Source organism: Salvelinus fontinalis, chromosome 26, assembly GCF_029448725.1.
Source record: "Salvelinus fontinalis isolate EN_2023a chromosome 26, ASM2944872v1, whole genome shotgun sequence".
NCBI lineage: Eukaryota > Metazoa > Chordata > Actinopteri > Salmoniformes > Salmonidae > Salvelinus > Salvelinus fontinalis.
The window spans coordinates 28630985-28657107 of NC_074690.1; the positions used below are offsets into that span (position 1 = coordinate 28630985).

General features: G+C 40.1%; 1 protein-coding gene and 1 pseudogene across 1 annotated transcript in view; both read left to right on the top strand.

Annotated features, from left to right (window-relative positions):
* LOC129824055 (cadherin-12-like) overlaps window positions 1-14354 on the top strand; it is a 35218-nt gene extending 20864 nt beyond the window's left edge. Inside the window, exons 6-12 of the mRNA XM_055883342.1 lie at window positions 251-438; window positions 4770-5023; window positions 7627-7763; window positions 10683-10804; window positions 10951-11065; window positions 12658-12909; window positions 13677-14354. Of these exons, the coding sequence (XP_055739317.1) occupies window positions 251-438; window positions 4770-5023; window positions 7627-7763; window positions 10683-10804; window positions 10951-11065; window positions 12658-12909; window positions 13677-14203 (1595 nt within the window). The 3' untranslated portion in view covers window positions 14204-14354. The remainder of the gene's footprint in view (window positions 1-250; window positions 439-4769; window positions 5024-7626; window positions 7764-10682; window positions 10805-10950; window positions 11066-12657; window positions 12910-13676) is intronic.
* A 5160-nt stretch (window positions 14355-19514) lies between these two features.
* Window positions 19515-26123, top strand: part of LOC129824056 (cadherin-18-like) — a 93088-nt pseudogene continuing 86479 nt past the window's right edge.

Sequence of the window (26123 nt, forward strand, 5' to 3'; positions counted from 1 at the left end):
ATCTCTAGGCAATTTTATGTTAATTTAATGATTAATTAGTATTAATTAGTGTAAATCAATTTTAAGGAGGTTATGCACTGTCTATACATAATCAATTGTTTAAAATGACCATAGAAGCGATAACTGCAAAGAGGATAATGTGAGTCTGTTGTCCTTACTTAACACTACCGCCGGGACTTGACACATACAAGAATCAGCCAATGACAGATTGTATTTTTAAACTTTCTTGTCCGTCTTTATTTTCCGGCAGGTATTCTCCACCTCAGGGTCCCAGAATCATCGTCTGTGGGCTCAGCAGTAGGGAAGTTCAGAGCTCATGACCTGGACACTGGGAAGAATGCAGAGGTGGAATATTCTATACTTCCTGGTGATGAAGGCAACATGTTTGACATCACCTCCAACGGGCACAGTCAGGAGGGAATCATAGTCCTTAGAAAGGTAGGAATTCACAACCCTTCACCAGTCACTTAATTTAACTTTCACCCTTTTTCTCTGTGATGAGGATACTGTAGGTCCAGAAATGATATCCATTGCACTAGGCTTTGGGACAGTTTCTCAATTTCCTTCCATGATAATTTCAGATCTGTTAGGATAGATCTTGAGCAAAGCTGCTCACTTGGATAATTATAATAATGGACTACTTGGGCCTTGGAATATGAATAGATCATTTCTGCATACCTCCTCTTATCACAGCTACAAACCACCATCAGAACCTAACCAGGAGGAAGTATAGAGAACTTGATGATCCCTATTTTCTGGAAGTCAAAAAAAAAAAAGTGATATTTTTTGCAGGAAAGTGCCCACCCACTGGGCACGAACGTCATGTCAATGTCTATTCCACATTGGTTCAACGTCACGTGGAAACAATGTTGAGTCAACCAGTCTGTGCCCAGTGGGCAATGTTTTTGGATTTAGCTGACATGAATAAATAAATGCCTCCGAGGCTAGGATCAGAAAACACACCTCCTGATGGGATGTGACAAGCAGGAACCCCTTTAGACATCCTCTTTACAGCAGCTCTTCTCTCTGTGACCCACAGACTTCCAAACACTTTTCTTCACATAAATGGATAGTTGCACCAAAAGCTTTTGTACTGGGTTTGAGTGCACCTCTCGTTTGTTCTGGGATGATATTATTACTTGTTCACTGATGGCGTCTGTATCTTGCAGCTATGAGAGTTTCCTCGTAAATACTGTGTTTTCTGTATCTGGAGGACGTCCTTGGTTAGATAGAAGTTTCCCGAAGTGCCACTTGCATTTGTGTGACAATGAAACTTCAAAGCATTCGGCACTTTCTTGCAAATACATAGTGGGAATTATATATAAATGCACCGTTGCCTTCTGAAATTGAAGTTATTGGCTGAGCCCTCCCTAAGTCAGAGACGGGAGGGCCATCATTTTGTAGATCTTTGTATCACAGCCATCTGTCTTATTGCTCTGTCTATTGCTCCCACTCTCTAACTGTAAGACATCTACAAGGTCCTGACAAGTAGCCCAAAATGACAAACCATATACCTGACTTGTGTACATTTGCTAAAACAGCACCTGACCACCCACTGTGAAAGCCTAGGTGTCGGAGGAAAGTATAGAAAATTGCTGAGACAGGTTATTTTACTCCCGTCTCTGACTTAGGGAGGGCTCAGCCAAGGTTTGCCACAGTGTGATAAGAGGATTTGGAATAATGGGTTCAAGGGATAATCGGCTCCGTCAAAATAAAAGATTATAGTGAAATGGTAGGTTAACAGTCTGTGGGATTTGAATGCCCTCTACATGTATTTATGTGTCAAGATATCGGGGTCTTTCTACATTGGACAGTTTGCTGGATTTAGTTTCGGTCTGAAAGCACAACCTAATCTAAGATATGCTTCAAGACTCCAGTAGTTATTATCTATAAGGTTCCAACCTTTATACGTTAGACAATCAACCTCTGATTGATTTGAGATAATATGATCTCTTTCCAACCTGAGCTCTGGTATATTACAAAAGTAGTTATTACCATGTGGATTATCAGTGAAATAAAAAAAGTCTCTCCTCTCATTTTAAGTAGTAGGTTGAGGCGCTTTGCTATCCCATTGATCTCCTAGATGATGAGACAAGGGAGGTGAGTCAGGCACACAGGAGGCAAAGTGAAAACAGCAGGAGCTTCCTGGTACAAATACTGTAATTGACACCTCTGTGCCGATGATAAGACATTTCACTAGGTTGCGAATTTGTGGTGGAAGGTAGAGTAGGAGGATATAGGCCCAAACTAACAAAGGGTGGGTTCAATTTCCAGATCATTCATATTTTCCCTGCTAATTTACATTTATGAAGTGTTGCAGGAATTATGTTCCCTGCATGTAACACTGAACGGTGCTTTTATGATGGGATAGCACTCATGCTGTGGTGTCTGTCCTCCTGCATCACCGGCCCAGTCCTGTTGTCTGTCTGGTTGTTATCTAGTTAGCAGGGTGGCTGCCATTTTCACAGATGACCAGATGTTTGCATGCATGTGCCTCAGACAGGGACTGCTGTGTGTGTGTTGACAGTGAGAACTGTTTAGCTGTGAGCACAAACTAGGGACCCAGCTGAGATAATGTAAGACTGTAACATAGGGTTAGAAAGCTGCTCTCAAAGTCTCTTCCTGAAAATTTGTCTAAACCTAAGCACTCACTTTTCAAGTCTCAAATTTCCTTTACTTAATACCCATCCCGGATCCGGGATCCTCCTCATCAAAAAAGCTGACTAGCATAGCCTAGCCTAACGGGACAGGGATATCATATAATATAATTTTCATGAAATCACAAGTCCAATACAGCAAATGAAAGATAAAGATCTTGTGAATCCAGCCATCATTTCCGATTTTTAAAATGTTTTACAGCGAAACACACAATATGTACTTCTATTAGCTAACCACAATAGCCAAACACACAACCGCATATTTTCACCATGTTTCCACCGCATATGTAGCTTTCACAAAACCGACAAAATAGAGATAAAATTAGTCACTAACCAAGAAAATGTGCATATTTGAGGTAGAAATCATAGTTTTACATTGCAGCCACAATCACAAATAGCACCAAAGCAGCCAGAATAATTACAGAGAGCAACGTGAAATACATAAATACTCATCATAAAACATTTATGAAAAATACATCTTGTGAATCCAGCCAATATTTCCGATTTTTTAAGTGTTTTACAGCGAAAACACAATATATATTTCTATTAGCTCACTACAGTAGCCAAACACACAATGCAATTTACTCCCCGCAAAAATAGCTTGCACAAAACCGACAAAATAGAGATAAAATTAATCACTAACCTTGAACAAATTCATCAGATGACAGTCTTATAACATCATGTTATACAATACAATTATGTTTTGTTCAAAAATGTGCATATTTAGAGCTACAAATCCTGATTATACATTGTGAATACATAGCATCGATTCACCAGAATCTCCGGAGATATTTTGGACACTCACCTAATCTGACCAAAGAACTCATCATAAACTTTACATAAAAATACTTGTTGTATGGCAAATGAAAGATACACTGGTTCTTAATGCAACCGCTGTGTTAGATGTTTTAAAATAACTTTACCATAACATACAGCTTGTGTTATTGTGAGACAGCGCTCACCAAAACGGCGGAGAATAGGAGTCAACATTTTACACAGAAATACAAAATAACATCATAAATGTTTTCTTACTTTTGCTGAGCTTCCATCAGAATGTTGTACAAGGAGTCCTTGGTCCAGAATAAATCGTTGTTTGGTTTTAGAATGTTCATTTCTTCTGTCGAATTTGCGCCACAATGCTAGCCAAGGTTGCTAACATTCCCATCCTCTCTTGACGCAAAGAACGGAAAACTCCAAAAGTCCCAATAAACGTTGAATAAACTGATAAAACTCGGTTGAAAAAACCTACTTTATGATGTTATTATCATATGTATCAAATAAAATCAGAGCCGGAGATATTCACCGTGTAACCGAACGCTTTTCAGAAGACAATATCAAGCTCCGCCGCGCACCTTCGAAGACAAAGAAAATTCCGGACCTGTCACTCCAAAAGCTCTTGTTCGGACTCAGATCAAGCTAGACACCCCATTCCACATTCCACTGCCTGTTGACATCTAGTGGAAGGCGTATGAAGTGCATGCATATCGATAAATAAAAGCCAGTTGAATAGACAGGCCCTGAAACAGAGCCTCGTTTTCAGATTTTTCACTTCCTGTATGGAAGTTTGCTGCAAAATTAGTTCTGTTTTACTCACAGATATAATTCAAACAGTTTTAGAAACTTCTGAGTGGTTTCTATCCAATAGTAATAATAATATGCATATTGTATGATCTAGAAAAGAGTACGAGGCCGTTTCATTTGAGCACGATTTTTTCCAAAGTGAAAACAGCGCCCCCCTATTGACAAGAAGTTCGCTGAGACACTGAAGAACATGAATCTGTTTTGGTAAAAGCACACGGAAACCAAAACCTTTTGGTTCATTTTAGATTAATCAATCTTGGTTAGTGCAGTTAATGGTGACATTTCCATATCAAAGTGCTTGACTTCCATGTCTGTTGAGCATACTAAACTGAACAGAGGTATTAACAAAGTGAACCAGGACAAGTATGTCCCCCTAAGCTTTGTACTTCACCATTGCACAGTATATTCCATGTTCATGTAAAATGTTAGCTTTTTTGAAGGTGTTAATTCAATCATTCTATGTTGATTGATATTTCTGAGTAATAAATGCATTTTACTTTGATGATTACTCCTTCACTCATTATGTTTCAGCATCTCGACTACGAAAACAAAAAGTCGTACACCTTTAAAGTAGAGGCCTCCAACGCTCACCTGGACCCCCGGTTCCTCCACCTGGGCCCTTTCAAAGACACCGCCACAGTCAAGGTCAATGTGCTGGATGTGAACGAACCCCCTGTGTTCACTAAGACCTCTTACACCATAGATGTGTATGAGGATACTCCTGTGGGCACAATTATTGGATCAGTTACTGCACAGGACCTAGACGCAAGCAGCAGTGCAGTTAGGTTCGTCATCATGCATACATTTATATATTGTATATACAGTACCAGTCAAAGGTTTGGACACACCTACTCATTCAAGGATTTTTCTTTATTTTTTACTATTTTCTAAATTGTAGACTAATAGTGAAGACATCAAAACTACGAAATAACACATATGGAGTCATGTAGTAACCAAAAAAGTGTTAAACAAATCTAAATATATTTGAGATTTGAGATTCTTCAAAGTAGCCACCCTTTGCCTTGATGAAAGCTTTACACACTCTTGGCATTCTTTAATCCAGCTTCACCTGGAATTCTTTCCCAACAGTCTTGAATGAGTTCCCACATATGGTGAGCATATATTTCCTTCACTTTACGATTGGCTCATTCACCCCCCTCCTCTCCCCTGTAACTATTCCCCAGGTCGTTGCTGTAAATGAGAACGTGTTCTCAGTCAACTTACCTGGTAAAATAATGGATAAATAATGGATAAATAAAATAAAAAAAACCTGCGGTCCAACTCATCTCAAACCATCTCAATTGAGTTGAGGTAAGGTGATTGTGGAGGCCAGGTCATCTGATGCAGCACTCCATCACTCTCCTTCTTGGTCAAATAGCCCTTACACAGCCTGGAGGTGTGTTGGGTCATTGTCCTGCTAAAAAACAAATGATAGTGCCACTAAGCGCAAACCAGATGGGATGGCGTATCTCTGCAGAATGCTGTGGTAGCCATGCTGATTAAGTGTGCCTTGAATTCTAAATAAATCACAGACAGTGTAACCAGCAAAGCACCCCCACACCATCACACCTCGTCCTCCATCATTCACGATGGGAACCACACATGCGGAGCATCCGTTCACCTACCAATAATGGAACCAATAATCTCAAATTATGACTCAGCAGACCAAAGGACAGATTACCACTGGTCTAATGTCCATTGCTCATGTTTCTTGGCCCAAAGAAGTCTCTTCTTCTTATTGGTGTCCTATAATAGTGGTTTCTTTGCAGCAATTCGACCATGAAGGCCTGATTCACGCAGTCTCCTCTGAATAGTTGATGTTGAGATGTGTCTGTTACTTGAACTCCGTCAAGCATTTATTTGGGCTGCAATCTAAGGTGCAGTTAACTCTAATGAACTTATCCTCTGCAGCAGAGGTAGCTCTAGGTCTTCCTTTCCTGTGGCGGTCCTCATGAGAGACAGTTTCATCATAGCGCTTGATGGTTTTTGCGACTGCACTTGAAGAAACTTTCAAAGTTCTTCAAATTTTCCGGATTGACTGACCTTCATGTCTTAAAGTAATGATGGACTGTCATTTCTCTTTGCTTATTTGAGCTGTTCTTCCCATAATATGGATTTGGTCTTTTACCAAATATGGCTATCTTCTGTATACCACCCCTACCTTGTCACAACACAACTGATTGGCTCAAACGCATTAAGAAGAAAAGAAATTCCACAAATTAACTTTTCACAAGGCACACCTGTTAATTATAATGCATTCCAGGTGACTACCTCATGAAGCTGGTTGAGAGAATGCCAAGAGTGTACAAAGCTGTCATCCAGGCAAAGGGTGGCTACTTTGAAGTATCTCAATTATAAAATATATTTGGATTTGTTTAACCATTATTTGGTTACTACATGATTCCATATGTGTTATTTCATAGTTTTGATGTCTTCACTATTATTCTACAATGTAGAAAATAGTCAAAATAAAGATAAACCCTTGAATGAGTAGGTGTGTCCAAACTTTTGACTGGTACTGTATTTAATAAGTGTTATTTGCCTACTGTATGTTTACTTAAAGGTGAGATCCATCAAGGCTGGGGTTGAGAAATGGGTTCATTATGGGCTGAGTTACTTTACATTTGGGCACCTATCTCTGACATCTTAAACGGCAACAAAACCCAACTGTCGCTCTGCTCTTTAGAGGTATAAATGAACACTGACATCTATTATCACATTTGGCCTGTTGTTTGTCGTCATCTTTCAAATGTTTTTCAAGTACAGTTGACTTCCACTCTGTTAGTGTTTAGAGCGGGAATGAGAGACGCAGGACATGTCTTGCACAAGACCATCAAAATACTTTGTAGCCCAGCTGTGTGTTTCTTGTTGTCTATGAATATTTCATGGCTTACTACAAATGGAAGAGGCAGTAATTCACCTTGCTTGAAAGGCAGTCTTTGTGATGGCTGCTTAATATTTTAGAGCATTACATTTGTCATCGTTCTTTTGGAATACGGAACACTTAAACGTACTAAAACGCTGATCAAAACACAACCAGGCTGCATCCCAAATGACATCCTATTCCCTATGTAGGGCACTTCTTTTGACCATGCCCTGGGAGTAGGGAATAGGATGACATTTGGGAAAAATCCTTAGTCTCTACATGAAAAGAAAAAGACAAATCTTCTGTGTAATGTTTGCTGTCATAGCCTTGGTCTTTATTTGATTGATCGTTCTGACATTTCTCCTTGGGGACCAATAAAATATGTATCTATCGCTATAGATCTATTACGTAGAAAAGGTATGGCAAAAATAGTTCAGCTGTAAGTCTTGATTGAGAGATGCCATGTGAGGTTGAAGGAATCACATGTATATGTTTATTATATGTTTTCTGCGTGTTTTGTAGGTACTCTATTGAGTGGAAGAGGCCTGTGGACAGCTGCTTTGACATTGATACTGTGGAAGGGACCATCTCCACCAACGAGATGTTGGACAGAGAGAGTAATAGGCAGCACAATATCTCTGTAGTGGCCACTAAAGTTAGTAAGTATTGGGACGAAGAGTTAATATGTATATAATATATATTAATATTAGAGGAGGCTGGTGGGAGGAGCTATAGGAGACAGGCTCACTGTAATGGCTGGACTGGAATTAATGGAACGGAGTCAAACACGTTGTTCCATGTGCTTGATGTGTTTGGTAACATTAATTTATTCAATTCCAGCCATTACAATGAGCCAGTCCTCCTATAACCCCGTCCACCAGCCTCCTCTGGTTAATATACAATGCATTTGGAAAGTAATTAGACCCTTGACTTTTCCACATTTCGTTACGCTACAGCCTTATTCTAAAATGGATTAAATATTCATTATTTCTCGTCAATCTACACACCCTTTTGCTATGAAACACAAAATTGAGCTCAGATGCATCCTTTTTCCATTGATCATCCTTGAGATGTTTCTACAACAAATTCAATTGATTGGACATGATTTGGAAAGACACACACCTGTCTATAGAAGGTCCCACAGTTGACAATGCATGTCAGAGCAAAAACCAAGCCATGAGGTTGAAGGAATTGTCCGTAGAGCTCAGAGACAGGATTGTGTCGAGGCACAGATCTGGGGAAGGGTACCAATAGATTTCTGAAGCATTGAAGGTCCCAAGAACACAGTGGCCTCCATCATTCTTAACCTCTCTTGGGCACGTGAGACGGCAGCGTCCCACCTCTTCAACAGCCAGTGAAACTGCTGGGCGCCAAATTCAAATACAGATATACTCATTATAAAAATCTAAAAACTAAATATATTTTACATAGGTTTAAAGAGTAACTTCTTGTGAATCCAACCACGGTGTCAGAATTTTAAAATGCTTTACGGCGAAAGCATACATTATGATTATGAAAACATAGCCCACAAGACAAATCATTACAAACAGTAGCCAGCCAGATAGAACAGTTACACAATTTAGAAATAGAGATAAAATTAATCCCTTACCTTTGATGATATTCATATGGTTGCACTCAGCAGACATTCATTTACTCAATAAATGTTCCCCTTGTTTGATAAAGTCTCTTTATACCCAAACACCTCCGTTTTGTTCACGCGTTTTCTTCAGTAATCCACAGGCTCAAACGCAGTCAAAACGGGAAGACAAAAAAATCTAAATTGTATCCGTAAAGTTCATAGAAACATGTCAAACGATGTTTATATTCAAACCTCAGGTTGTTTTTAGCCTAAATAATCGATAATATTTCAACCGGACAATAACGTCGTCAATATAAAATGTAAATAAGAAACACACTCTCTCGGTTGTGCGCAAGAAAAAGCTCTGTGAAACTTTAGTGTCCACTCATTCAGACTGCTCTTACTTCCTAATTTTTCAGAATACAAGACTGAAACACTTTCTAAAGACTGTTGACATCTAGTGGAAGGCATAGAAATGGCAAGTTGAGTCCTAAGTCAAGGGATACTGTAATGGCATTGAATAGAAAACTACAACCCCCCCCCAAAAACTACTTCCTGAATGGATTTTTCTCAGGTTTTCACCTGCCAAATCACTTCTGTTAAACTCACAGTCACTATTTTAACAGTTTTGGAAACTCTAGAGTGTTTTCTATCCGAATCTACCAGATATATTCATATCATATCTTCTGGGCCCGAGAAGCAGGCAGTTTAATTTGGGCATGCATTTCATCCAAAATTCCGAATGCTGCCGCCTACCCTAGAGAAGTTAAATGGAAGAAGTTTGGAACCACCAAGACTCTTCCTAGAGCTGGCTGGCTGCCCGGCCAAACTGAGCAATCGGGGGAGAAGGGCCTTGCTAAGGGAGGTGACCAAGAACCCAATGGACACTCTGACAGAGCTCTAGAGTTCCTCTGTGGAGATGGGAGAACCTTCTAGAAGGACAACCATCTCTGCAGCACTCCACCAATCAAACTCCCCAAATACAGGTGTGCCAAATGTGTAGCATCATACCCAAGAAGACTTTAGGCTGTAATCGCTATCAAAGGTGCTTCAACAAAGTGTCTAAATACTTATGTTAATGTCATATTTCAGTTTTTTACTTTTAATACATTTGCAAACATTTGTTAAAACGGTTTTTGCTTTGTCATTATGGGGTATTGTGTATAGATTGATGAGGAAAAACAACAATTTAATCAATTTCAGAATAAGGCTAAAACGTAATAAATGTGAAAAAAGGGGTCTGAATACTTTCCGAGTGCACTATATATCCGGATGCTGCCGTATTCACAAAGCCTCTCAGAGTAGAAGTGTTGATCTAAGATTTTGTTTTTAAATCCTTTTAAATCATCATGAACAAGAGGGGGGCCCTGATCCTAGATCAGTGCTTCTCTAAGACGCGTTGTTAATAACGGTCCTGGAGCAAATAACTTGGATGGAGTTTGCAGTAGTTCACCTACACACACACAATGTTCCTTTCTTTTGGCACCATCTAGTGGAATTGACTTATACTCATAGTAATGCAGACTGACAGATTACATGAACTAATGCTATTTCTCCACTGAAAGGGCTGCTTTTCATATGGGAAGCTTTTCAATTGGAAAAAATAATTAGCATGATAAGCAAATCACCCAATACAATCAACACATATTATTAATATCTTATAATTTGTCTGCACTGCCATTTATTTTTCTATTATTTTTTTCTATTTTTTTCAATTACTTTTAAGTGTTGTGTCATTTCATTGTCAATTTCATATTGATTGAATGAGGCATGCAATTCCAAATGCAAACAGATAGTGTCACTGTTGCATATTTTTTTCAAGCTAGAATTAACATGTGCCCAATAAACCACAACACTGATGGTTTGAAAAAGCAGTTCAGACATGTTAAGAGAAAGGGCTTTTGCAATTGTCACTCATTTGTGATGCTCACTAAGGTCCACTATGTGCATGGTGTATTTATTATGTGTTGTATGATTACTGTTTTCTTTGATTCTGCAGACAACCCTCTCCTATCCAACAAGGTCACAGTCACAGTCAATGTGCTGGATGTCAACGAGTTCCCTCCGGAGCTTGCCGTTCCCTTTGACACTTTTGTCTGTGAAAATGCAGAAGTAGGCCAGGCAAGTACAATTCCACTGTGAGAAAGGCTGTGTGCGTGAGTGCGTGTGTATGCGTGTGCGTATGTGAGAGAGAATGAAAGAGAATAATTGTGATAAATAGTTTCTCCACTTGGTTCTAAAGTTGAAAGCTCTTTGTGCTTTGCCAGGTAATTCAGACCATCAGTGCTACGGACAAGGATCTTCCCGCTGTTGGACAGAGGTTCTTCTTCAAGTCCCCTAGGGAAATCAGAAACAGGAATTTCACCGTGCGAGACTTTGGAAGTAAGCCATATGTTTTCCCTCCAGAAAAGAGATCAAGAGAGAGAGATCAAGAGAGAGAGAGATCAAGAGAGAGCGATCGAGAGAGAGAGAGAGAGAGAATAGTTGTGGCACGTTCAATAAGGATTTTTTTGTAGGAAGGGTTTTTATACAATAATATTATACAGAGACTATCTATTATGATGCAGTGCCAGTGACTCACTGCAAATCTGTTTTCTTGATACTATCTCCCTACAATATCCACAAACAATTGGTATTGTTAAGAGTTTTTGTCACGACCCAGGGGATGTCAGGCACTGCAGCCCCCACAAGCCCCCCACCCCCCTAGGAAATGATCTCTAAACAACATTTTCTCTCAGCCCCATGGCAAAATGTGTAAAATAGCTTGACATTTTCTTTTTTTGAAACTGCACTACGCCACTAATACAAGGGTGCAAACGAGAGTGTCCAATCAGGCCCGCGTGTGGTTTGAGTAAAAAATAAAATGTACTCAGTATACTTTAAAATGACTCAAATCAAATTGAAACAAACAATTTGTAGATTGTGCCCAGCTCGCTAATAATCACCAGAATGAAAGCTAGACATAGAAAATTCCCAGAACGATGGATAGAGAACAATTATTTTCCAATTTTGATGTAGAGGAAATGCAAAAAAATTTCAATGCGGCCCTCCGGACCTCACTGAAGACCGAATGTGGCCCCCAGGGCAAGATGAGTTTGACACCCCTGCCCTAGAGCCTTACCATCTCACCAACCTCTGTTCGTATTTTTCTAACACAATAACGCATAAATATCAGGCTTGATTCAGAGGGACAGCAGCGCTCATGGCAATTGCAGAAAACAGGCACAAGGTGTGCTTTAATGGCTCCTACTTGTCAAGTGAGATCTTTGTCCAGCCAGACAGAGGGAAGGCTGTACAGAGTCAGTTCACAACCACTATCCTGGTGCTGGAGAGGAGAGGAGGCAGGGCACATCTCGACACTTCATCTCTGTATAGCCGTAAAAACGGCAGGCCTGTGTTTGTTTCTCAGAGCCTTGCATTGTGCTGCTGGCCCTATTTGTTTTCTGTTGTACATTCTAAGTACACACCTTCACCTTATTTCAAATAAGCTGAGAAGCAAAAGCGGTAAAAGTGACATTTCAGATACAATTCAACATCTCCCCTGAAGAAAAATTGTGCTTGATAAAGGTCGGGCTTAGACATCAGCAAATGCATGTAGCCCAAGACCGGCAGCAATGTAGATCTTTAGTACAGGTCCCTATATTCCTCCAGGAACGAAGAGGATTACATAAGAACTAAGGAAGCACTGCATGTATATGTGCTCTGTTGCATTACAAGTGAACAATCTCTGATCTCATTTGGTTTTCAGACAACACTGCGGGGATCGTGACCAGACAGACATATAGGATTTCAGTCAGATATTTAGAGTTAATCGTTAATGGACGTGTGGGGTTTCAGCCATGTTGGGTTAATGGTTGTCATTTGGTTTCCAGACAACACTGCGGGAATAGTGACCAGATGTCTAGGGTGCCAGGATGGATTTATTGATTGATTTGAGACATGTAAGGTTAATGATTGTGTCATTTGGTTTCCAGACAACACGGCGGGGATAGTGACCAAGCGTGTAGGGTTCCAGAGGCGGGTCCAGGAGTACTACGTGATACCTGTGGTGGTGGAGGATAATGGGTATCCAGCCCAGAGCAGCACCGGCACCCTCACTGTACGAGTGTGTGCCTGTGTGACTGACGGGTCACTCCTGTCCTGCATGGCAGAGGCAGTCTTCCTACCAATGGGCCTCAGCACCTGGGCAGTGATGGCCATTTTGCTGTGCATGGTCATACTCCTGCGTAAGTCCTGTCTATCATTCAGACTGCGATCCTGGTGCAGAAGCAGAGTATTTCTGAACTTTTCATCTGACACCTTGAGAAAAAGAGTTAAAATGATTACCACAAGTATTAATTTCCAACTACAGTATAGACTCTGTAAATGCAATTGATCGAAATGTTAAACTGTCATTTTACACTAGGGGGAGCTGAAGTCCTAACATACAGTAACTTCATTAAATTGACGTTACAATTTGAAAAATGGCCCTTGAAACAGTCCCATAACCATAATCATACTTATAGGTCGATTTAGCGCACTTATCTTGGTCTGGCCACTCCCCCCCTACTTTTTCCTACTAAAGTATATCTCTTGCTGTTGCATAACACAGTGAGCACTTCAGTAGTATGGAGTAGGCTGCTGTGCTGTAGTCTCTACTGTCTGCCATTGGGAAAGAGGAAAAGGGGAGGGAGAGGGAGATGAAAGCCAGGTGAAACAGCCTTTCATCCTGTCTCAGTACTACAATAGTGACAGATAGCATGTCAGAAATGGATCCCGGCTGGCCTCAGGCTGTGATTATTTTAAGTTCTCCTGCTAAAAAAAGAATGTCTGGAGAAATAAGGAAATTAGCTAATGGCTCCTAACACATGACATCCGACTGTCTCTCTTCCCATACCCTCCTACAGTACCTTGAAAGGCTCTTGAAATGCACGTCAATGTATATTTTCACTGCAGTACATCTATGTATGTAAAAGATAACACACTGTGTGTGCTTGGTTCTTTTATGCTGTAGCAATCTTTGCACTCTATGTCGGCCTGAGACGGCAGAAGAAGAGGGAGATGTTGATGTCATCCAAGGAGGACATCCGGGACAACGTGATCCACTACGATGACGAGGGGGGCGGCGAGGAGGACACCCACGCCTTCGACATGGGCACTCTGAGGAACACCAAAGCCATCAAGGAAAAAATGCTCCGCAGGGGCATAGGGTCAGAGGTCACCGCCCAAACTGAGATCAATGAGTCGACCCCCACCACAGAGGGCAGCGCGGACATTATCAGGGACTACATCCACCAGCGTCTCCAGGAGAACCACCTGGTTTTCTCTGCTCCGCCGTATGACTCACTGGTCACGTATGCCTACGAGGGAGACGGGTCGGTGGGCGAGTCGCTAAGCTCCATCGAGTCGTGGATGGCAGACGGTGGAGAAGACTTCAAATACCTCAGCGAGTGGGGGACGCCCTTTAAAACTGTAGCGGGGATATTAGACAAAGACAAAACAGATCCTCCCGTGGCGGAAGTGGAGGAGAGCCGAGAGTAGAAAAGACTAATGTGTTATATTTATGGTAGATTTGTTTTCAAAGACAATGGGAATAAAATCAAGCCTTTCAGTTCAGTTTTAATCATATTTTGTGGTGGTTGTTTACTTAGAAGGCAGAACATTTGAAATGTTTTATTCAAATAAACTTGATAACCCTCTCAAAGTGCCTCAGGAACTGCTCTGTTTTTATGTAACTAAACATTTTTGTCCGAATAACTAGAATCTACAAAATGTCTTTCAAAAAAAGTATATTTAAAAGAGTCCCTCTCAACCATCCTCACATAGGCCAGCTGCACTCACACAATTGTGCTAAACTTGGCCTTTAGACAATAAACCTTCAAAAGCATGCAATGGTGAAAAACTCTTATCTTGGATTCTGATGACTTAGCTCGAATTGAAGGTATAGCTAATCACAATAGGCAAATTGTTTCTATGGAGAAAAAGACCCAACCAATGGGACGTGTTTGTCTTGTGCATCAGTGAGGAGCTACACGTTTTCATTCCCTTCTATTCTTGTCAAATTAAATGTTAAGTGATTTTTAAATGTCAACTGCAGTGGCATCTTTTATTGTAATGCAATTTTTGCATTAATTATGTTAAAGACCATGAGGTTAAGACTCTATCTGGAGAAATACAAGCTTTCGACTTAACCACACACAAACTGCATTAAGCAGTCAGATGTTTACATCTCATACATTTACTTTACAGCAAGTCAGCAGGGTAAGCTCAGACAGTTTCAGTGCATTATTTGATTTGTTCATCTACAATATGTTTAACATTTTCAATGTAGGCCTATGTTGATCTACCTAAATGCATACATTAACAAAGAACATCTGTTTCCTTTTGAGTTTTGATTCATATCTCCTACGTTGTTATAATACCAAACACACACTCCTTGAGTAGCAAAGTGACAAACAGTTAATTGTTTTAGCGTGTGTTTTATTTGTTGAAGTAAGCAAATAGATTGTGAACCTACACTGAGTGTACAAAACATTTGGAACACCTTCCTAATATTAAGTTGCACCCTGTTAAGCCCTCAGAACAGCCTCAATTCATCTGTGCATGGACTACAAGGTGTCCAAAGCGTTCCACTGGAGTGCTGACCCATGTTGACTCTAATGCTTCCCACAGTTGTGTCAAGTTGGCTGGATGTCCTTTGGGTGGTGGACCATTTTTGATACACAAAGGAAACTTGAGTGTGAAAAACCCAGCAGTGTTGCAGTTCTTGACACACTCAAACCTGTGTGCCTGGCACCTACTACCATACCCCGTTCAAAGGAACTTAAATCTTTTTTCTTGCCTATTCACCCTCTGAATGACACACGTACACAATCCATGTCTCAATTGTCTCAAGGCTTAAAAATCCTTCTTTAACATGTCTCCTCCCCTTCAGCTACACTGATTTGTGGATTTAACACGTGACATCAATAAGGGATCATAGCTTTCACCTTGATTCACCTGGTCACTCTATGTCATGGAAAAAGAAGGTGTTCCTAATGTTTTGTACACTCAGTTTATTGTCGCACTTTGAAGGTGACATAAAAAGATTTACGGTAATTCCTTTTTTATTGTACTGGTAAAAACAATACGGATGATTTGTAAGTGCGTGGCTCACCAAAAATCCAATATCCACACACAGCGTATTTATTCTACTCCCAGAGAGCAACATGACACACATGTTGACCCTAATCAACATGTCATCATACTAAATCATTGTTATGTTATTCCCATATACAGCAGTAACCCACAGCCCCCAGGCCAGAGGCACCCACACCTCTGGAAGTGAGAACATGGATGAAGACATCATCATCAGGCTGCTAAACTACCGACACCCCCCACTACACAATATTATGTTCCTTGCTCACATGCTGGGGCCTAAATTGGCCATTCTAATTCAGTGCAAAGACATTCATTGTAGCTTTTTAAGAAAGTCTCTTTTTCCCCAACACTACACCACCAGCAGAGGTCTAGAATTACTTTGTTTTATTCAGGCAGTTGAAATTGCATTTTCTGAGGAATTCCCTTCTCCATGTTGAAATAGATAGATCATAAAAAGTTCCTCTTTGATGCATCCTCCAAGATGCTAATTACGTGTCTGCTTTCTTTCTCTTTCTCCACAAAACCACTTATTTTGTCCACTTGTTGGCAAACTGTCATTTCCAATGCATAATGAGCACAACATCAGAATTCTTCTTTTAACTACGTAGCTCAATAAGAATAATTATGGAAAGCAGGGGCTGAATCTTGACATCTTACTGTCTCAGTTATCTTGTGAAGATGATTGTTGCATGTTGACTCCATTTATAGCTTTGAGATATAAGGTTAATTAGGGGGAAAATCTGTGTATCTCTTGGGGTTCCTACTTTTTAATACTTCATTTCCACATGGATAATTCACTGTCTGATACAATATCTGGAATACTGTAGCCTTAAATATATGAACAGTTGCATAATGTCTTAGTGCTGTAAGTATTTTTTATTGTTAATGCTATTATAAACTGAAGAACCCTTCAATACTCCTTATTTTCAGAGATTTCATGTAATAATGATTCAGGTCAAATCCTGTGACTCTACTGTATTAGATTTTTGAACAATAATAATGACCCAGACAAGACATTGATTAAGTGCTTTTAAATTAGCATATGCTACAGTACACATACACAGTAGCCTATATACCCATTAAAGTCCTTTCCCCATTCTTCTTCCCAAGTCAACTATATCATTTGTAGTTTTAGCTTCCAGGAGAAAGTAATGTACTTTGTCGAGACAAAAAAGGGCAAATGATAAAACCCCCTCAGTTTGAGAAACAGGATTTAGAAAATGTATTGCTGTGCCTTCTTTTGATTCGTTATGTATTCATGGAGGTAGCAGAGGAAGTCAGACCAAGCGAAAACAAACCGGAGACAGTTATAGTAATGTGTTTTACTCCTGTTGTTTTCAGCCACCTTTAGCTTGTTCATGGGTAAACAATTATGAAGAACGTGAGACGCATCAATGTTTGCATGGGCTTATTGTTATATTTGTCTAAATTTCTACATGACCTGAAGGCACACAGTGGGGAGTTACATTCTGTTTTGTATCAAAAAGTGAAGGATTTCAAGACTATATTCCCTAAGCAGGACTACAGTATTCCCTAAGGAAAGTGCCAGTCAGTCCCCTTCACACCCTTTGCATTTTAAATAGATTTTTCTAGATGCTCATATGCATCAATTTGGGCGGTCTCAATGGTATACATGCTGCTGTTTTTTGGGGTGTGGGGGGGGGTGTGCCAAATTTCTCTGACAAACTCTGCCAAATTTCTAATTGGTGTAATGTAATCCAATCAGTACAGTAGCAGCAGCCTCATTTTGATTTTCTTGTTAAATTGAGTCCTATTACAATTTTTTTATTCGCTTTGGTACAATTTTCACAAGTATGTGATGAATTTAAAAAAAACTCTTAGTACATATAGGTAACACTTGTAACGCAGCCAGTCTTACATTCAAAACCTTTAATTGTGCATTCATTTCATTTGTAGACATCTTTCACCACACAACCTTTGATCCAAAATATACGTTTAATGTGAAATATAATGAGTACATTGGTTTAATCACAAGTACACAACATAGTGATATTTTATCTTCTCATTTTAAAAACCATTTAATCCAATAGCAAAACATGTTTCAAAATTGCCTTTTGAATGTAGTATGCTACAGTACTGTTAATTACAATACATCACGCTGTTTTCATATTAGGCACCACTCATAAAAAATGAGTGAACATCACATTTCCATAATTTATATTCCAGGTGTGATCAAAGGTGTTATAATCTTTCACAGTGTAATCAAGTGAAAGAAAAGAAACAATGTTTAGCAGCCACTAGTTTGCATCAGAATTGCAGTAAATATCTTCATTGTTCATGCACCTGGGGAAAAGGGGAGGGTTTGGCCGGGATTTCCTTGTCCCATCGTGCTCTATCAACTCCTTGTGGTGGGCCAGGAACCTGCAAGCTAACTACGGTCGCCATCTGGACAATATTTCCTCCGGCACATTGGTGCGGCTCTCGACCTTCGCCTCTCCCGAGTCTGTAGGGGAGTTGCATCGATGGGACAAGACTGTAACTACCAATTAGGGAGAAAAAGGGGCATTTAAAAAAAAAAAAAAGGTAGGTGCGCAGATCATAAAACCAGTCAGTATCTGGTGTGATACACTTCGATCCAGGACATCCCAAACGTGCTCAATGGGTGACTGGTGAGTATGCAGGCCATGGAATAACTGGAAAATGTTCCGCTTCCAGGAATTCTGTACAGATCCAGTACAGATCCTTGTAACATGGGGCCATGCAACATGAGGTGATGGCCGGGAAATGAAAGGCACGACAATGGACCTCAGGATCTCATCACGGTATCTCTGTGCATTTAAATTGTCCTTTATATAGTATGCAATTGTGTTTGTTGTCCGTAGCTTATGCTTACCCATACCATAACCCCACCTCCACCATTGGGAACTCTGTTCACAACGTTGACACCAGCAAACCACCCACCCGCACATCACCATGTCTGCCATCTGCCCGGCACAGTTGAAACTGTGATTGTTGCCATTGTGTTGTGTGACAAAACTGAACATTTTAGAGTGGCTTTTTATTGTTCACAGCACAAAGTGCACCTGTGTAAGGATCATGCTGTTTAATGGATTATCTTGGCAAAGGAGAAATGCTCACTAACATGGATGTAAAATAAGCTTTTTTTATGTTTGGAAAATTGGACATATGGGACCAAAACTTTACATGTTGAGTTTATATTTTTGTTCAGTGTAGTTCTCAAAGTTTGTAGTAGACAAAGCAGTTTACATGTCAAATCTCTAGGTTTACCAAACGTTTAAGTGATCATCAATTAACAGCAGTTGGCTTAAGTAATAGTAAAATGTCTTTTAACAAAAGAGAAGAGAATCAAATCAAAAGAAATGTGAGCATTACATTGTGAAAGGCAATTACTTCATATGAACATGTATGGCAATGTGAAACATGTACAATATTTCTAGATGACTGTATGTTTTGTGTGTTGTACTTAGTCAACTGCCTTTTTGATGATCTGTTTTCAGTTTTGTACTGAGTTGTGACAATGTACCATATACTTGTGAAAATTACACCAAAGCGATTAAAAAACTGTATTTTCCATCAGACCCAATTGATTACACAACAGTAGTGGGAGTGCAAGAGCACAGCAGAGTCTGAGTGTGTGTGTGTGCGTGCGCGTGAGAGAGAGGGGGGGGGTAGAGAGAGGGACAGAGAGAGAAAAATAGAGCAATAGAGAGGAGAGAGGGGGGACCGAGAAAGAAAGAGAGTGAGAAAGAGGAGAACCAAGAGCAAGAGGGGGAGAGAGCAGACTGCCAGAGTCATGTGCTGTCATACTCTTCTTTTCCCCTGTATATTTAAACATTTTCTTATAATGGACATTTTTTCCTGTTTGTGGCGGTGCTCAAATGAGGACAATTCACATCCCTAGGTCTCGTGGGTGACTGGAGCTCTGGATTTGTTCATTCTTTATAGCATCCGGAATGCAGTGTGTGCATTGCATTCCTCTCTCTGCATGTGGTTTCTGTACCTGAGTCACGCGCCTTTGAGATGGAGCCATGAGATTTCAATGAAAGTGAAACAGGTAGGGCGGAACAGTCCAGAGATTTTCTAGTTGATAGAAAATGTTGTTTTCAGTTACTTTTAAAGAATGCTTTGTGTGTGACTGTCAAGAAAGCTATTTCCGGCTGAGGGAATTTTCACTCAGAAGGGATGGCTTTTGTTGTGTTGTCTTATAAGAGACATTGAGAGGGGGAAAAATATGTTTTATTGTCACACACACCGGATAGGCATGGAATGTACAGAGGATGCGGTGGAAAAGACCGACAATAACATGTAAGAGAGGAATTCAGAAGAGGCAGTAAAAAGTATTTAAAAATGCTGTGTACAATGAGGGTCTTTAGTGATGAAGCAATTGAAGTGAAAACAGCCATTTACATGAACTGACAGACTAGCGAGGAGTACATCAAAAAGAAACATCAGAGGGTAAGGGCAGCTCACTTAATTCAGTTTCAGTTCGCATGGCCGGATAACTTCAAGGTTCTGAGGCTGTCGATAGGTGTGTGTGTGTGTGTGTGTGTGTGTGTGTGTGTGTGTGTGTGTGTGTGTGTGTGTGTGTGTGTGTGTGTGTGTGTGTGTGTGTGTGTGTGCACAAGCGTGCGACCATGCATGTGTGTGTATTGGCAGCGTGGTGTACTACACACTTATGTATTTCATTATAATGTATGCATGTGTGCGCCTTCATTCAGTGTGAAAACACAAAATAATTGGTGAATATATATAGGCAACATTTAATTAGGCTCACTTAGTTTCTCAGCAATATCCTGGAAATACTAAATTGAATAAAGTGTATCCTAAGTGTTAATGGTACCGCCAGGTATGGAGTGCTCCTCTGTCTGTTGAGGTTCTTAGAGTGGATACACTAGCACTGACAGCTGCAGCTGGCTTGTGAATCGCTTTTCACACCGCATAAGGCAGTATACACAGAGAGGAAGAGACGAAGCGTGAGGACTTTTACTCTGCCCAAAATCTGTCCATGTTAAGCAGATCATTCATTGTTAAGCAAATGAGTCGTTTTTATATGGGGGGGCAATAAGAGAGAGTTGAATTTAGTCAAGATAAAAAAATATATTTCTATTTTGATATGTGAGGCTTATTTGATCTAATGGAAGTTTCGTAATGATTAGGTTGTTACTAGTGTACTGATATAAGTAGAACACGCGACATCCCAGAAACCTTTAAGAAAAAACACTTTATATCGGAGTTGTCCCTGTAGAAGTTCGAGACGTCTATGCATATTCATGAGTCTAGCATCTCACTCTCCATTGAATACAGGCGGTTGATGTCAACCCCCCTCATTGAATATTCAAAAAAGTATTCAAATAACAAGATGTATCCACCAGTTTGACAGCCCGCTGTTCCGCTCTGTGCACAATGCATCTCATTGTTATGGTAGAGACACAAGCATCTCGTCATTGTATCCAGTACCTCTGGTATACCTCAAATAGACAACAGGATCTCAAATCATATGTGGAGAATGTCCTGTAGAATAATGCTGGGATATTACACCCTCTGTAATGTGGCCAAAAGTAGTGCACTTTTTAAGGAATAGGGTGCCATTTGGGACGCAGGCCCATATAACAGTCCAACACCTACTCAAACCATCGAGTGATGATTGTCTGGCCTGACCTAACTGACTGTTGATGAAGTTGTCCACCATTAAAAGTGCTGTGGGTTTGATCATGTGGTTTTTATTTGACTTCAGTTGCAGCTTCTAAGCATGACAGCTTAGAGTGTAAATCTCCCTCTGACATCTGAGGAGGAACTCTACCAACTGACTGGCAGTCCAGAGAAATACCCACCATAATAAACTAGTTTAACACATTTTGGGAGATTAGCAGCTCAACAGCTTTCATCTCCCATCTTATCAGGTTTGGTTCAATCTTACCTTTTATCAGCTGTCTCTCAGTAAAGAGTCCCATCTTCTCCCCAGAACCCATCAAGCAGCTGTCTTTTTGTTAAAGGGTTTCTTTGGGATTTTGGCAATGAGGCTCTTTATCTACTTCCCCAGCTGAACTAGTGGATACAATAGTTATGTCTGTGTCCAGTATGAAGAAAGTTAGACGTAGTTTCTAGCAGATACCCATGGACTTCCAGTCATTGCGCTAACGCTAGTTAGCATTGGCTCGCATAACTACCTCTAACTTCCTTCATACTGGACACAGAGAAATAAAAATGGCATCCACTAGTTCATCTGACTCTGGGGAAGTAGATAAAAGGATTCATTGCCAAAATCCCGAAGTATCCCTTAATGAACAGCAGCTGTTCTTTAAATATGTTTATAATGGGGACACTTCCACTGTCATTTAGCTCACAAAGTAGTTCAGAAGCTGTCTTCAGGAGAGGGTAGGCTAAGGCACAAACACAAACGTGGACATCTCAATATTGCAGTATGCTGATATGCAGACATCCATCTTTACAGCACTGTCTCATCAGGGTCTGCAGTTGAGTAATGACTATGTGTGATGAGGCTCAGACTGGCATTGTACTCAAGCCCCAAATCCTAATGACCAAAGGTAATTGCATTGGGGATAATTGCTAGACACGTTCATAACACTTTCATGTTAACATCATGATGTGTGGATAATTGTCAGACTTATCAGTCATAACATGAAAGGTCTGCCATACAGTTGATAACTATTATGTGCTTTTATGGGTTCTGTTACCCAAATTGGTTTACCATTTTGATATTGACAGATACTAATATATGCAATGTTGTACTTTATATTATTTATCGTACCGCTGTATTTGGTATATGACCTGTTACTTTGGCTGCCCTGTCTCTGTCCAGCTTTGGCAGCTCCACTGGCATTCCTATATAATATTAAGGCCTGCTCTCCAGAGTATTCCAGGCAATTATGGCCTACCAGGAGTGTGCTCAGCAAAAGTAAAAATTTGCAGAGGTAACATTTACACAACAGACAATCCCAAACCCATCTGGTCATTTCAGCAACATTCCAAAATGGTGTTTATGTAACACACATTTCCCATTCCCTAGGATAAACCAACAGTAGTGTGGTCTAAGAATAGATACTGTGTACAACTTGAATGCATAGTGCGTCATATTCGACTTGGATGTTTCAAGGAAAGCTTCATTGTCGAATTGTGTGTCGGTTACTAGCATGAAAATGCATGTGTATAGAGGTATACATGATTATATTCCATTCACATAGTCCCAAAACTATGACTTATCTCCCTATGGCACGTCTTGACACATCTAGTAGAATGATTTTTACTAGAATGATGTGGATTAGTACTCATGTTTTTAGACAGGTCTAACAAAACTAACACAGCCACCTATCAAACTCCAAAACAAACTCTAACAAAACCAAACAGACATCAGGTCATTCTGTGAGAACACATTGAGAATAGAGCAACAGGAAGAAAGAAAAAAAACCTCCCTTGCTTCAGCACCACTACACCCACAGCTTCCCAGGCACCCAGTCAGAATAACAACAGATTGATGCTGATGCCGCCTGCCAGTTGTCTGCTCTTTAGCCACTCTATCACTTACTCAGAAAGGCGCCCTGTCACTGAGAATGTCCACAGGAATATTTGATGGACCTATACCGGTGATCCCAGACAGCGATGGAAATGTGGCCACAGAAATAACAAGCTGATGAGATAGAAGACTGTCAAGTCTCTGTAAGGCTCCATTCCTCCATTCCTAATTTATCTGACACCCCAGTGTCAGAGGATGAGGGAATGTAGGGTGACAGAAAATTGGAAATAGTATAACAGTCCCCAAATGTTGAGAGCAGTTTGGTGGATTCGGAAGGGTTATAAGTTGGTAGCTAGCTCCTGAGGAGAAACCTAGAGCGAGCACACTTTTATGTGCAAAGAGAAGTACAAAGCACATGAAGTTGAGTGAAGAAGAAAGATAGGGAAGTTATGATGGGAACTCTATGTGATGTAAGTGGCTCACTCAACTGCTCAGAGTCAGTGGAGAAGAAAGAAACTTTAAAAGAAGTTTTCATCAAATGCCTGATGTCGTTTCCTAGTTTAGCTTGAACTAGAGAGAGAAATTATCTCAGACGACAACCTACCTCATGGGAATGTTAAATTGGAACAATTTTAACATTACAATGACCTGTCAGATAGATTATGTTCTAAGATACTGTAGTAAATGTTAATCCAGAGATGTGTTAGTATGTTCACACCGGGAGGGGAAAATCAGTTACCCTCCTCTAAACTTTGTAGAGAATCAAATAGAGTTCCAAGATGTAATAATATATTGCCCTGCTCAATTTTGCCATTCAAATAACAGTTATTAGTGCTATACTATGAACTCAATATAGTAGATATGATTTTCTTGTTGCCCCCTATATCAGAGCTTAGCCTGTGCTTTCTTGAACCCCTGCATGCTTGAGCGTCCCAGGATGTTGACCTTGCAGTAGTTCTGGCCCACTAAAGTGACTGCCTCACCTAGATTAATGCAACCCCTTTTGTAATCTCAGTCACACACCACCACTACCACAGCCATGAAAATAAATGACTAGTATCAGTGCCTATTTGTCATCTTTGACTAATGCCCAACTGTGGAATTGCAATGTGACATTTATTCACAATTTCAAAAGATAAGAGAAGGCTACACCATGTGCATCACCTCCTCTTCTAAATTGCCAGCTGCCTAGCTGCCTGGAAAGAAAGCACATTTCTGGATGGAAAATGAGCATGAGGGAAAGCTTTAATCACTAAACCCATTGTAATGCATTCATTTAAATTACTAAAGCCCTTGTCAAAGCTTAGACAAATAAGACATGAACCAGGGTATGGATACACAGGCATATTGCATATAATAACCAAGGCCAGGAGTTTTTTGTGCTGACTATGAGATCAGGAAAACTATGGGCCATACAGTGCAAATATCATGTAGTATAGTTCCAATGTTCCATTTTGAAGATATTACACACACTCTCTCTTTTTATCATTTCTGTAACTTGTCTCGTCAAATTCAAATTATTTGAAATTGTGATATTTAAGTCAGTTAATGTAATTGATGTCTTCCTCTTAGGCAAAATACTCCCTGACACCATCTAACGCTGATGCCGAATTAAGATATTGGATAATAGGACCTTGTCAGGTCCACTCATTTTAAAGGAATTACTGTCTCAAGGGCTTGGCTAAACCCGTTTGCATTAAACATTGATTTATTTGATGAGCGATCATGCTTTGTGATATGCTGATGTAGATGCCATACAGTATCCCCATACATTGAAAATGCTTTTAAAAAGGGCCTCCCAATAGTATAACCCTCTCATTCAATTATATGTTGCACTTATAGCCTAACGCGTCATCATCGTGGATCAAATATTTTCTAGCATGACTAAAATTGTGAATTCTTTGAAATAACTCATCCACCTGGTCAATTCATGTCAGTATGACAAAACGTTGAGGTGAGGTGAATTTAAGGACACCTTCCTAATATTGAGTGGCACACATAGACAAAAACGTTTTAACTCTTTAACCTGTCTCCTCCCCTTAATCTACACTGACTGAAGTGGATTTAACAAGTGACATCAATAAGGGATCAAAGCTTTCAACTGGATTTACCTGGGTCAGTCTATGTCAATGAAAGAGCAGGTGTCCTTAATGTTTTGTACACTCAGTGTTGTTTTTCATAGGTGAAGGTAAAAATAAAAATCTCTGTATTTTCTTTGTAAATCGTTGAATGATGGGAGTATCCATGAACAATTATGTTTGTTGAAGAGTATGTGTGTGTGCAAACACACACACATACAGTACACACACATTTATTCTCACAGCATAAAATGCTGTTTTTTGTCAGAGAAAAGCTATTTCTAAAACATTGTATACTATATTGATTCATTTCCTGTGACAAAAGTCACAATAAACATTAAACATTGTGACAACCAACAATGCACTGTGTGACATCCAACCCCGCGATTGGGCTAGTTGTCACAAGTGGACAGATTGTATTTCATGGCTTATAACGCCATGTTGGAATAAGATATGAGGATCAAAATGTTCCCAATTCCAACCCAGGACCTTGGTATTTCTCCTAATATTGAAAATAGTCTTGTAAGTTATACTGGTGCTGAGAAATACACACAAGAGTAAACAGTGTGACAACCAACCCCGGTCTCCCCTACAGTGTTACATAACTCAACCTGGGGCCCACCAACAGGGCCACTCATAATGTTGGCAGAGGTAAATAAATAAATGAGTCTGAAAAGATAAATCACCTCCCTAGCCTTTGAAGATGTGGGTGGATACCGGGCAAAGATGATGGATGGCATGGGAGTCAACTGTGAAGGTTTGATGACTTTGGGGCTCTGGTATGTAACCT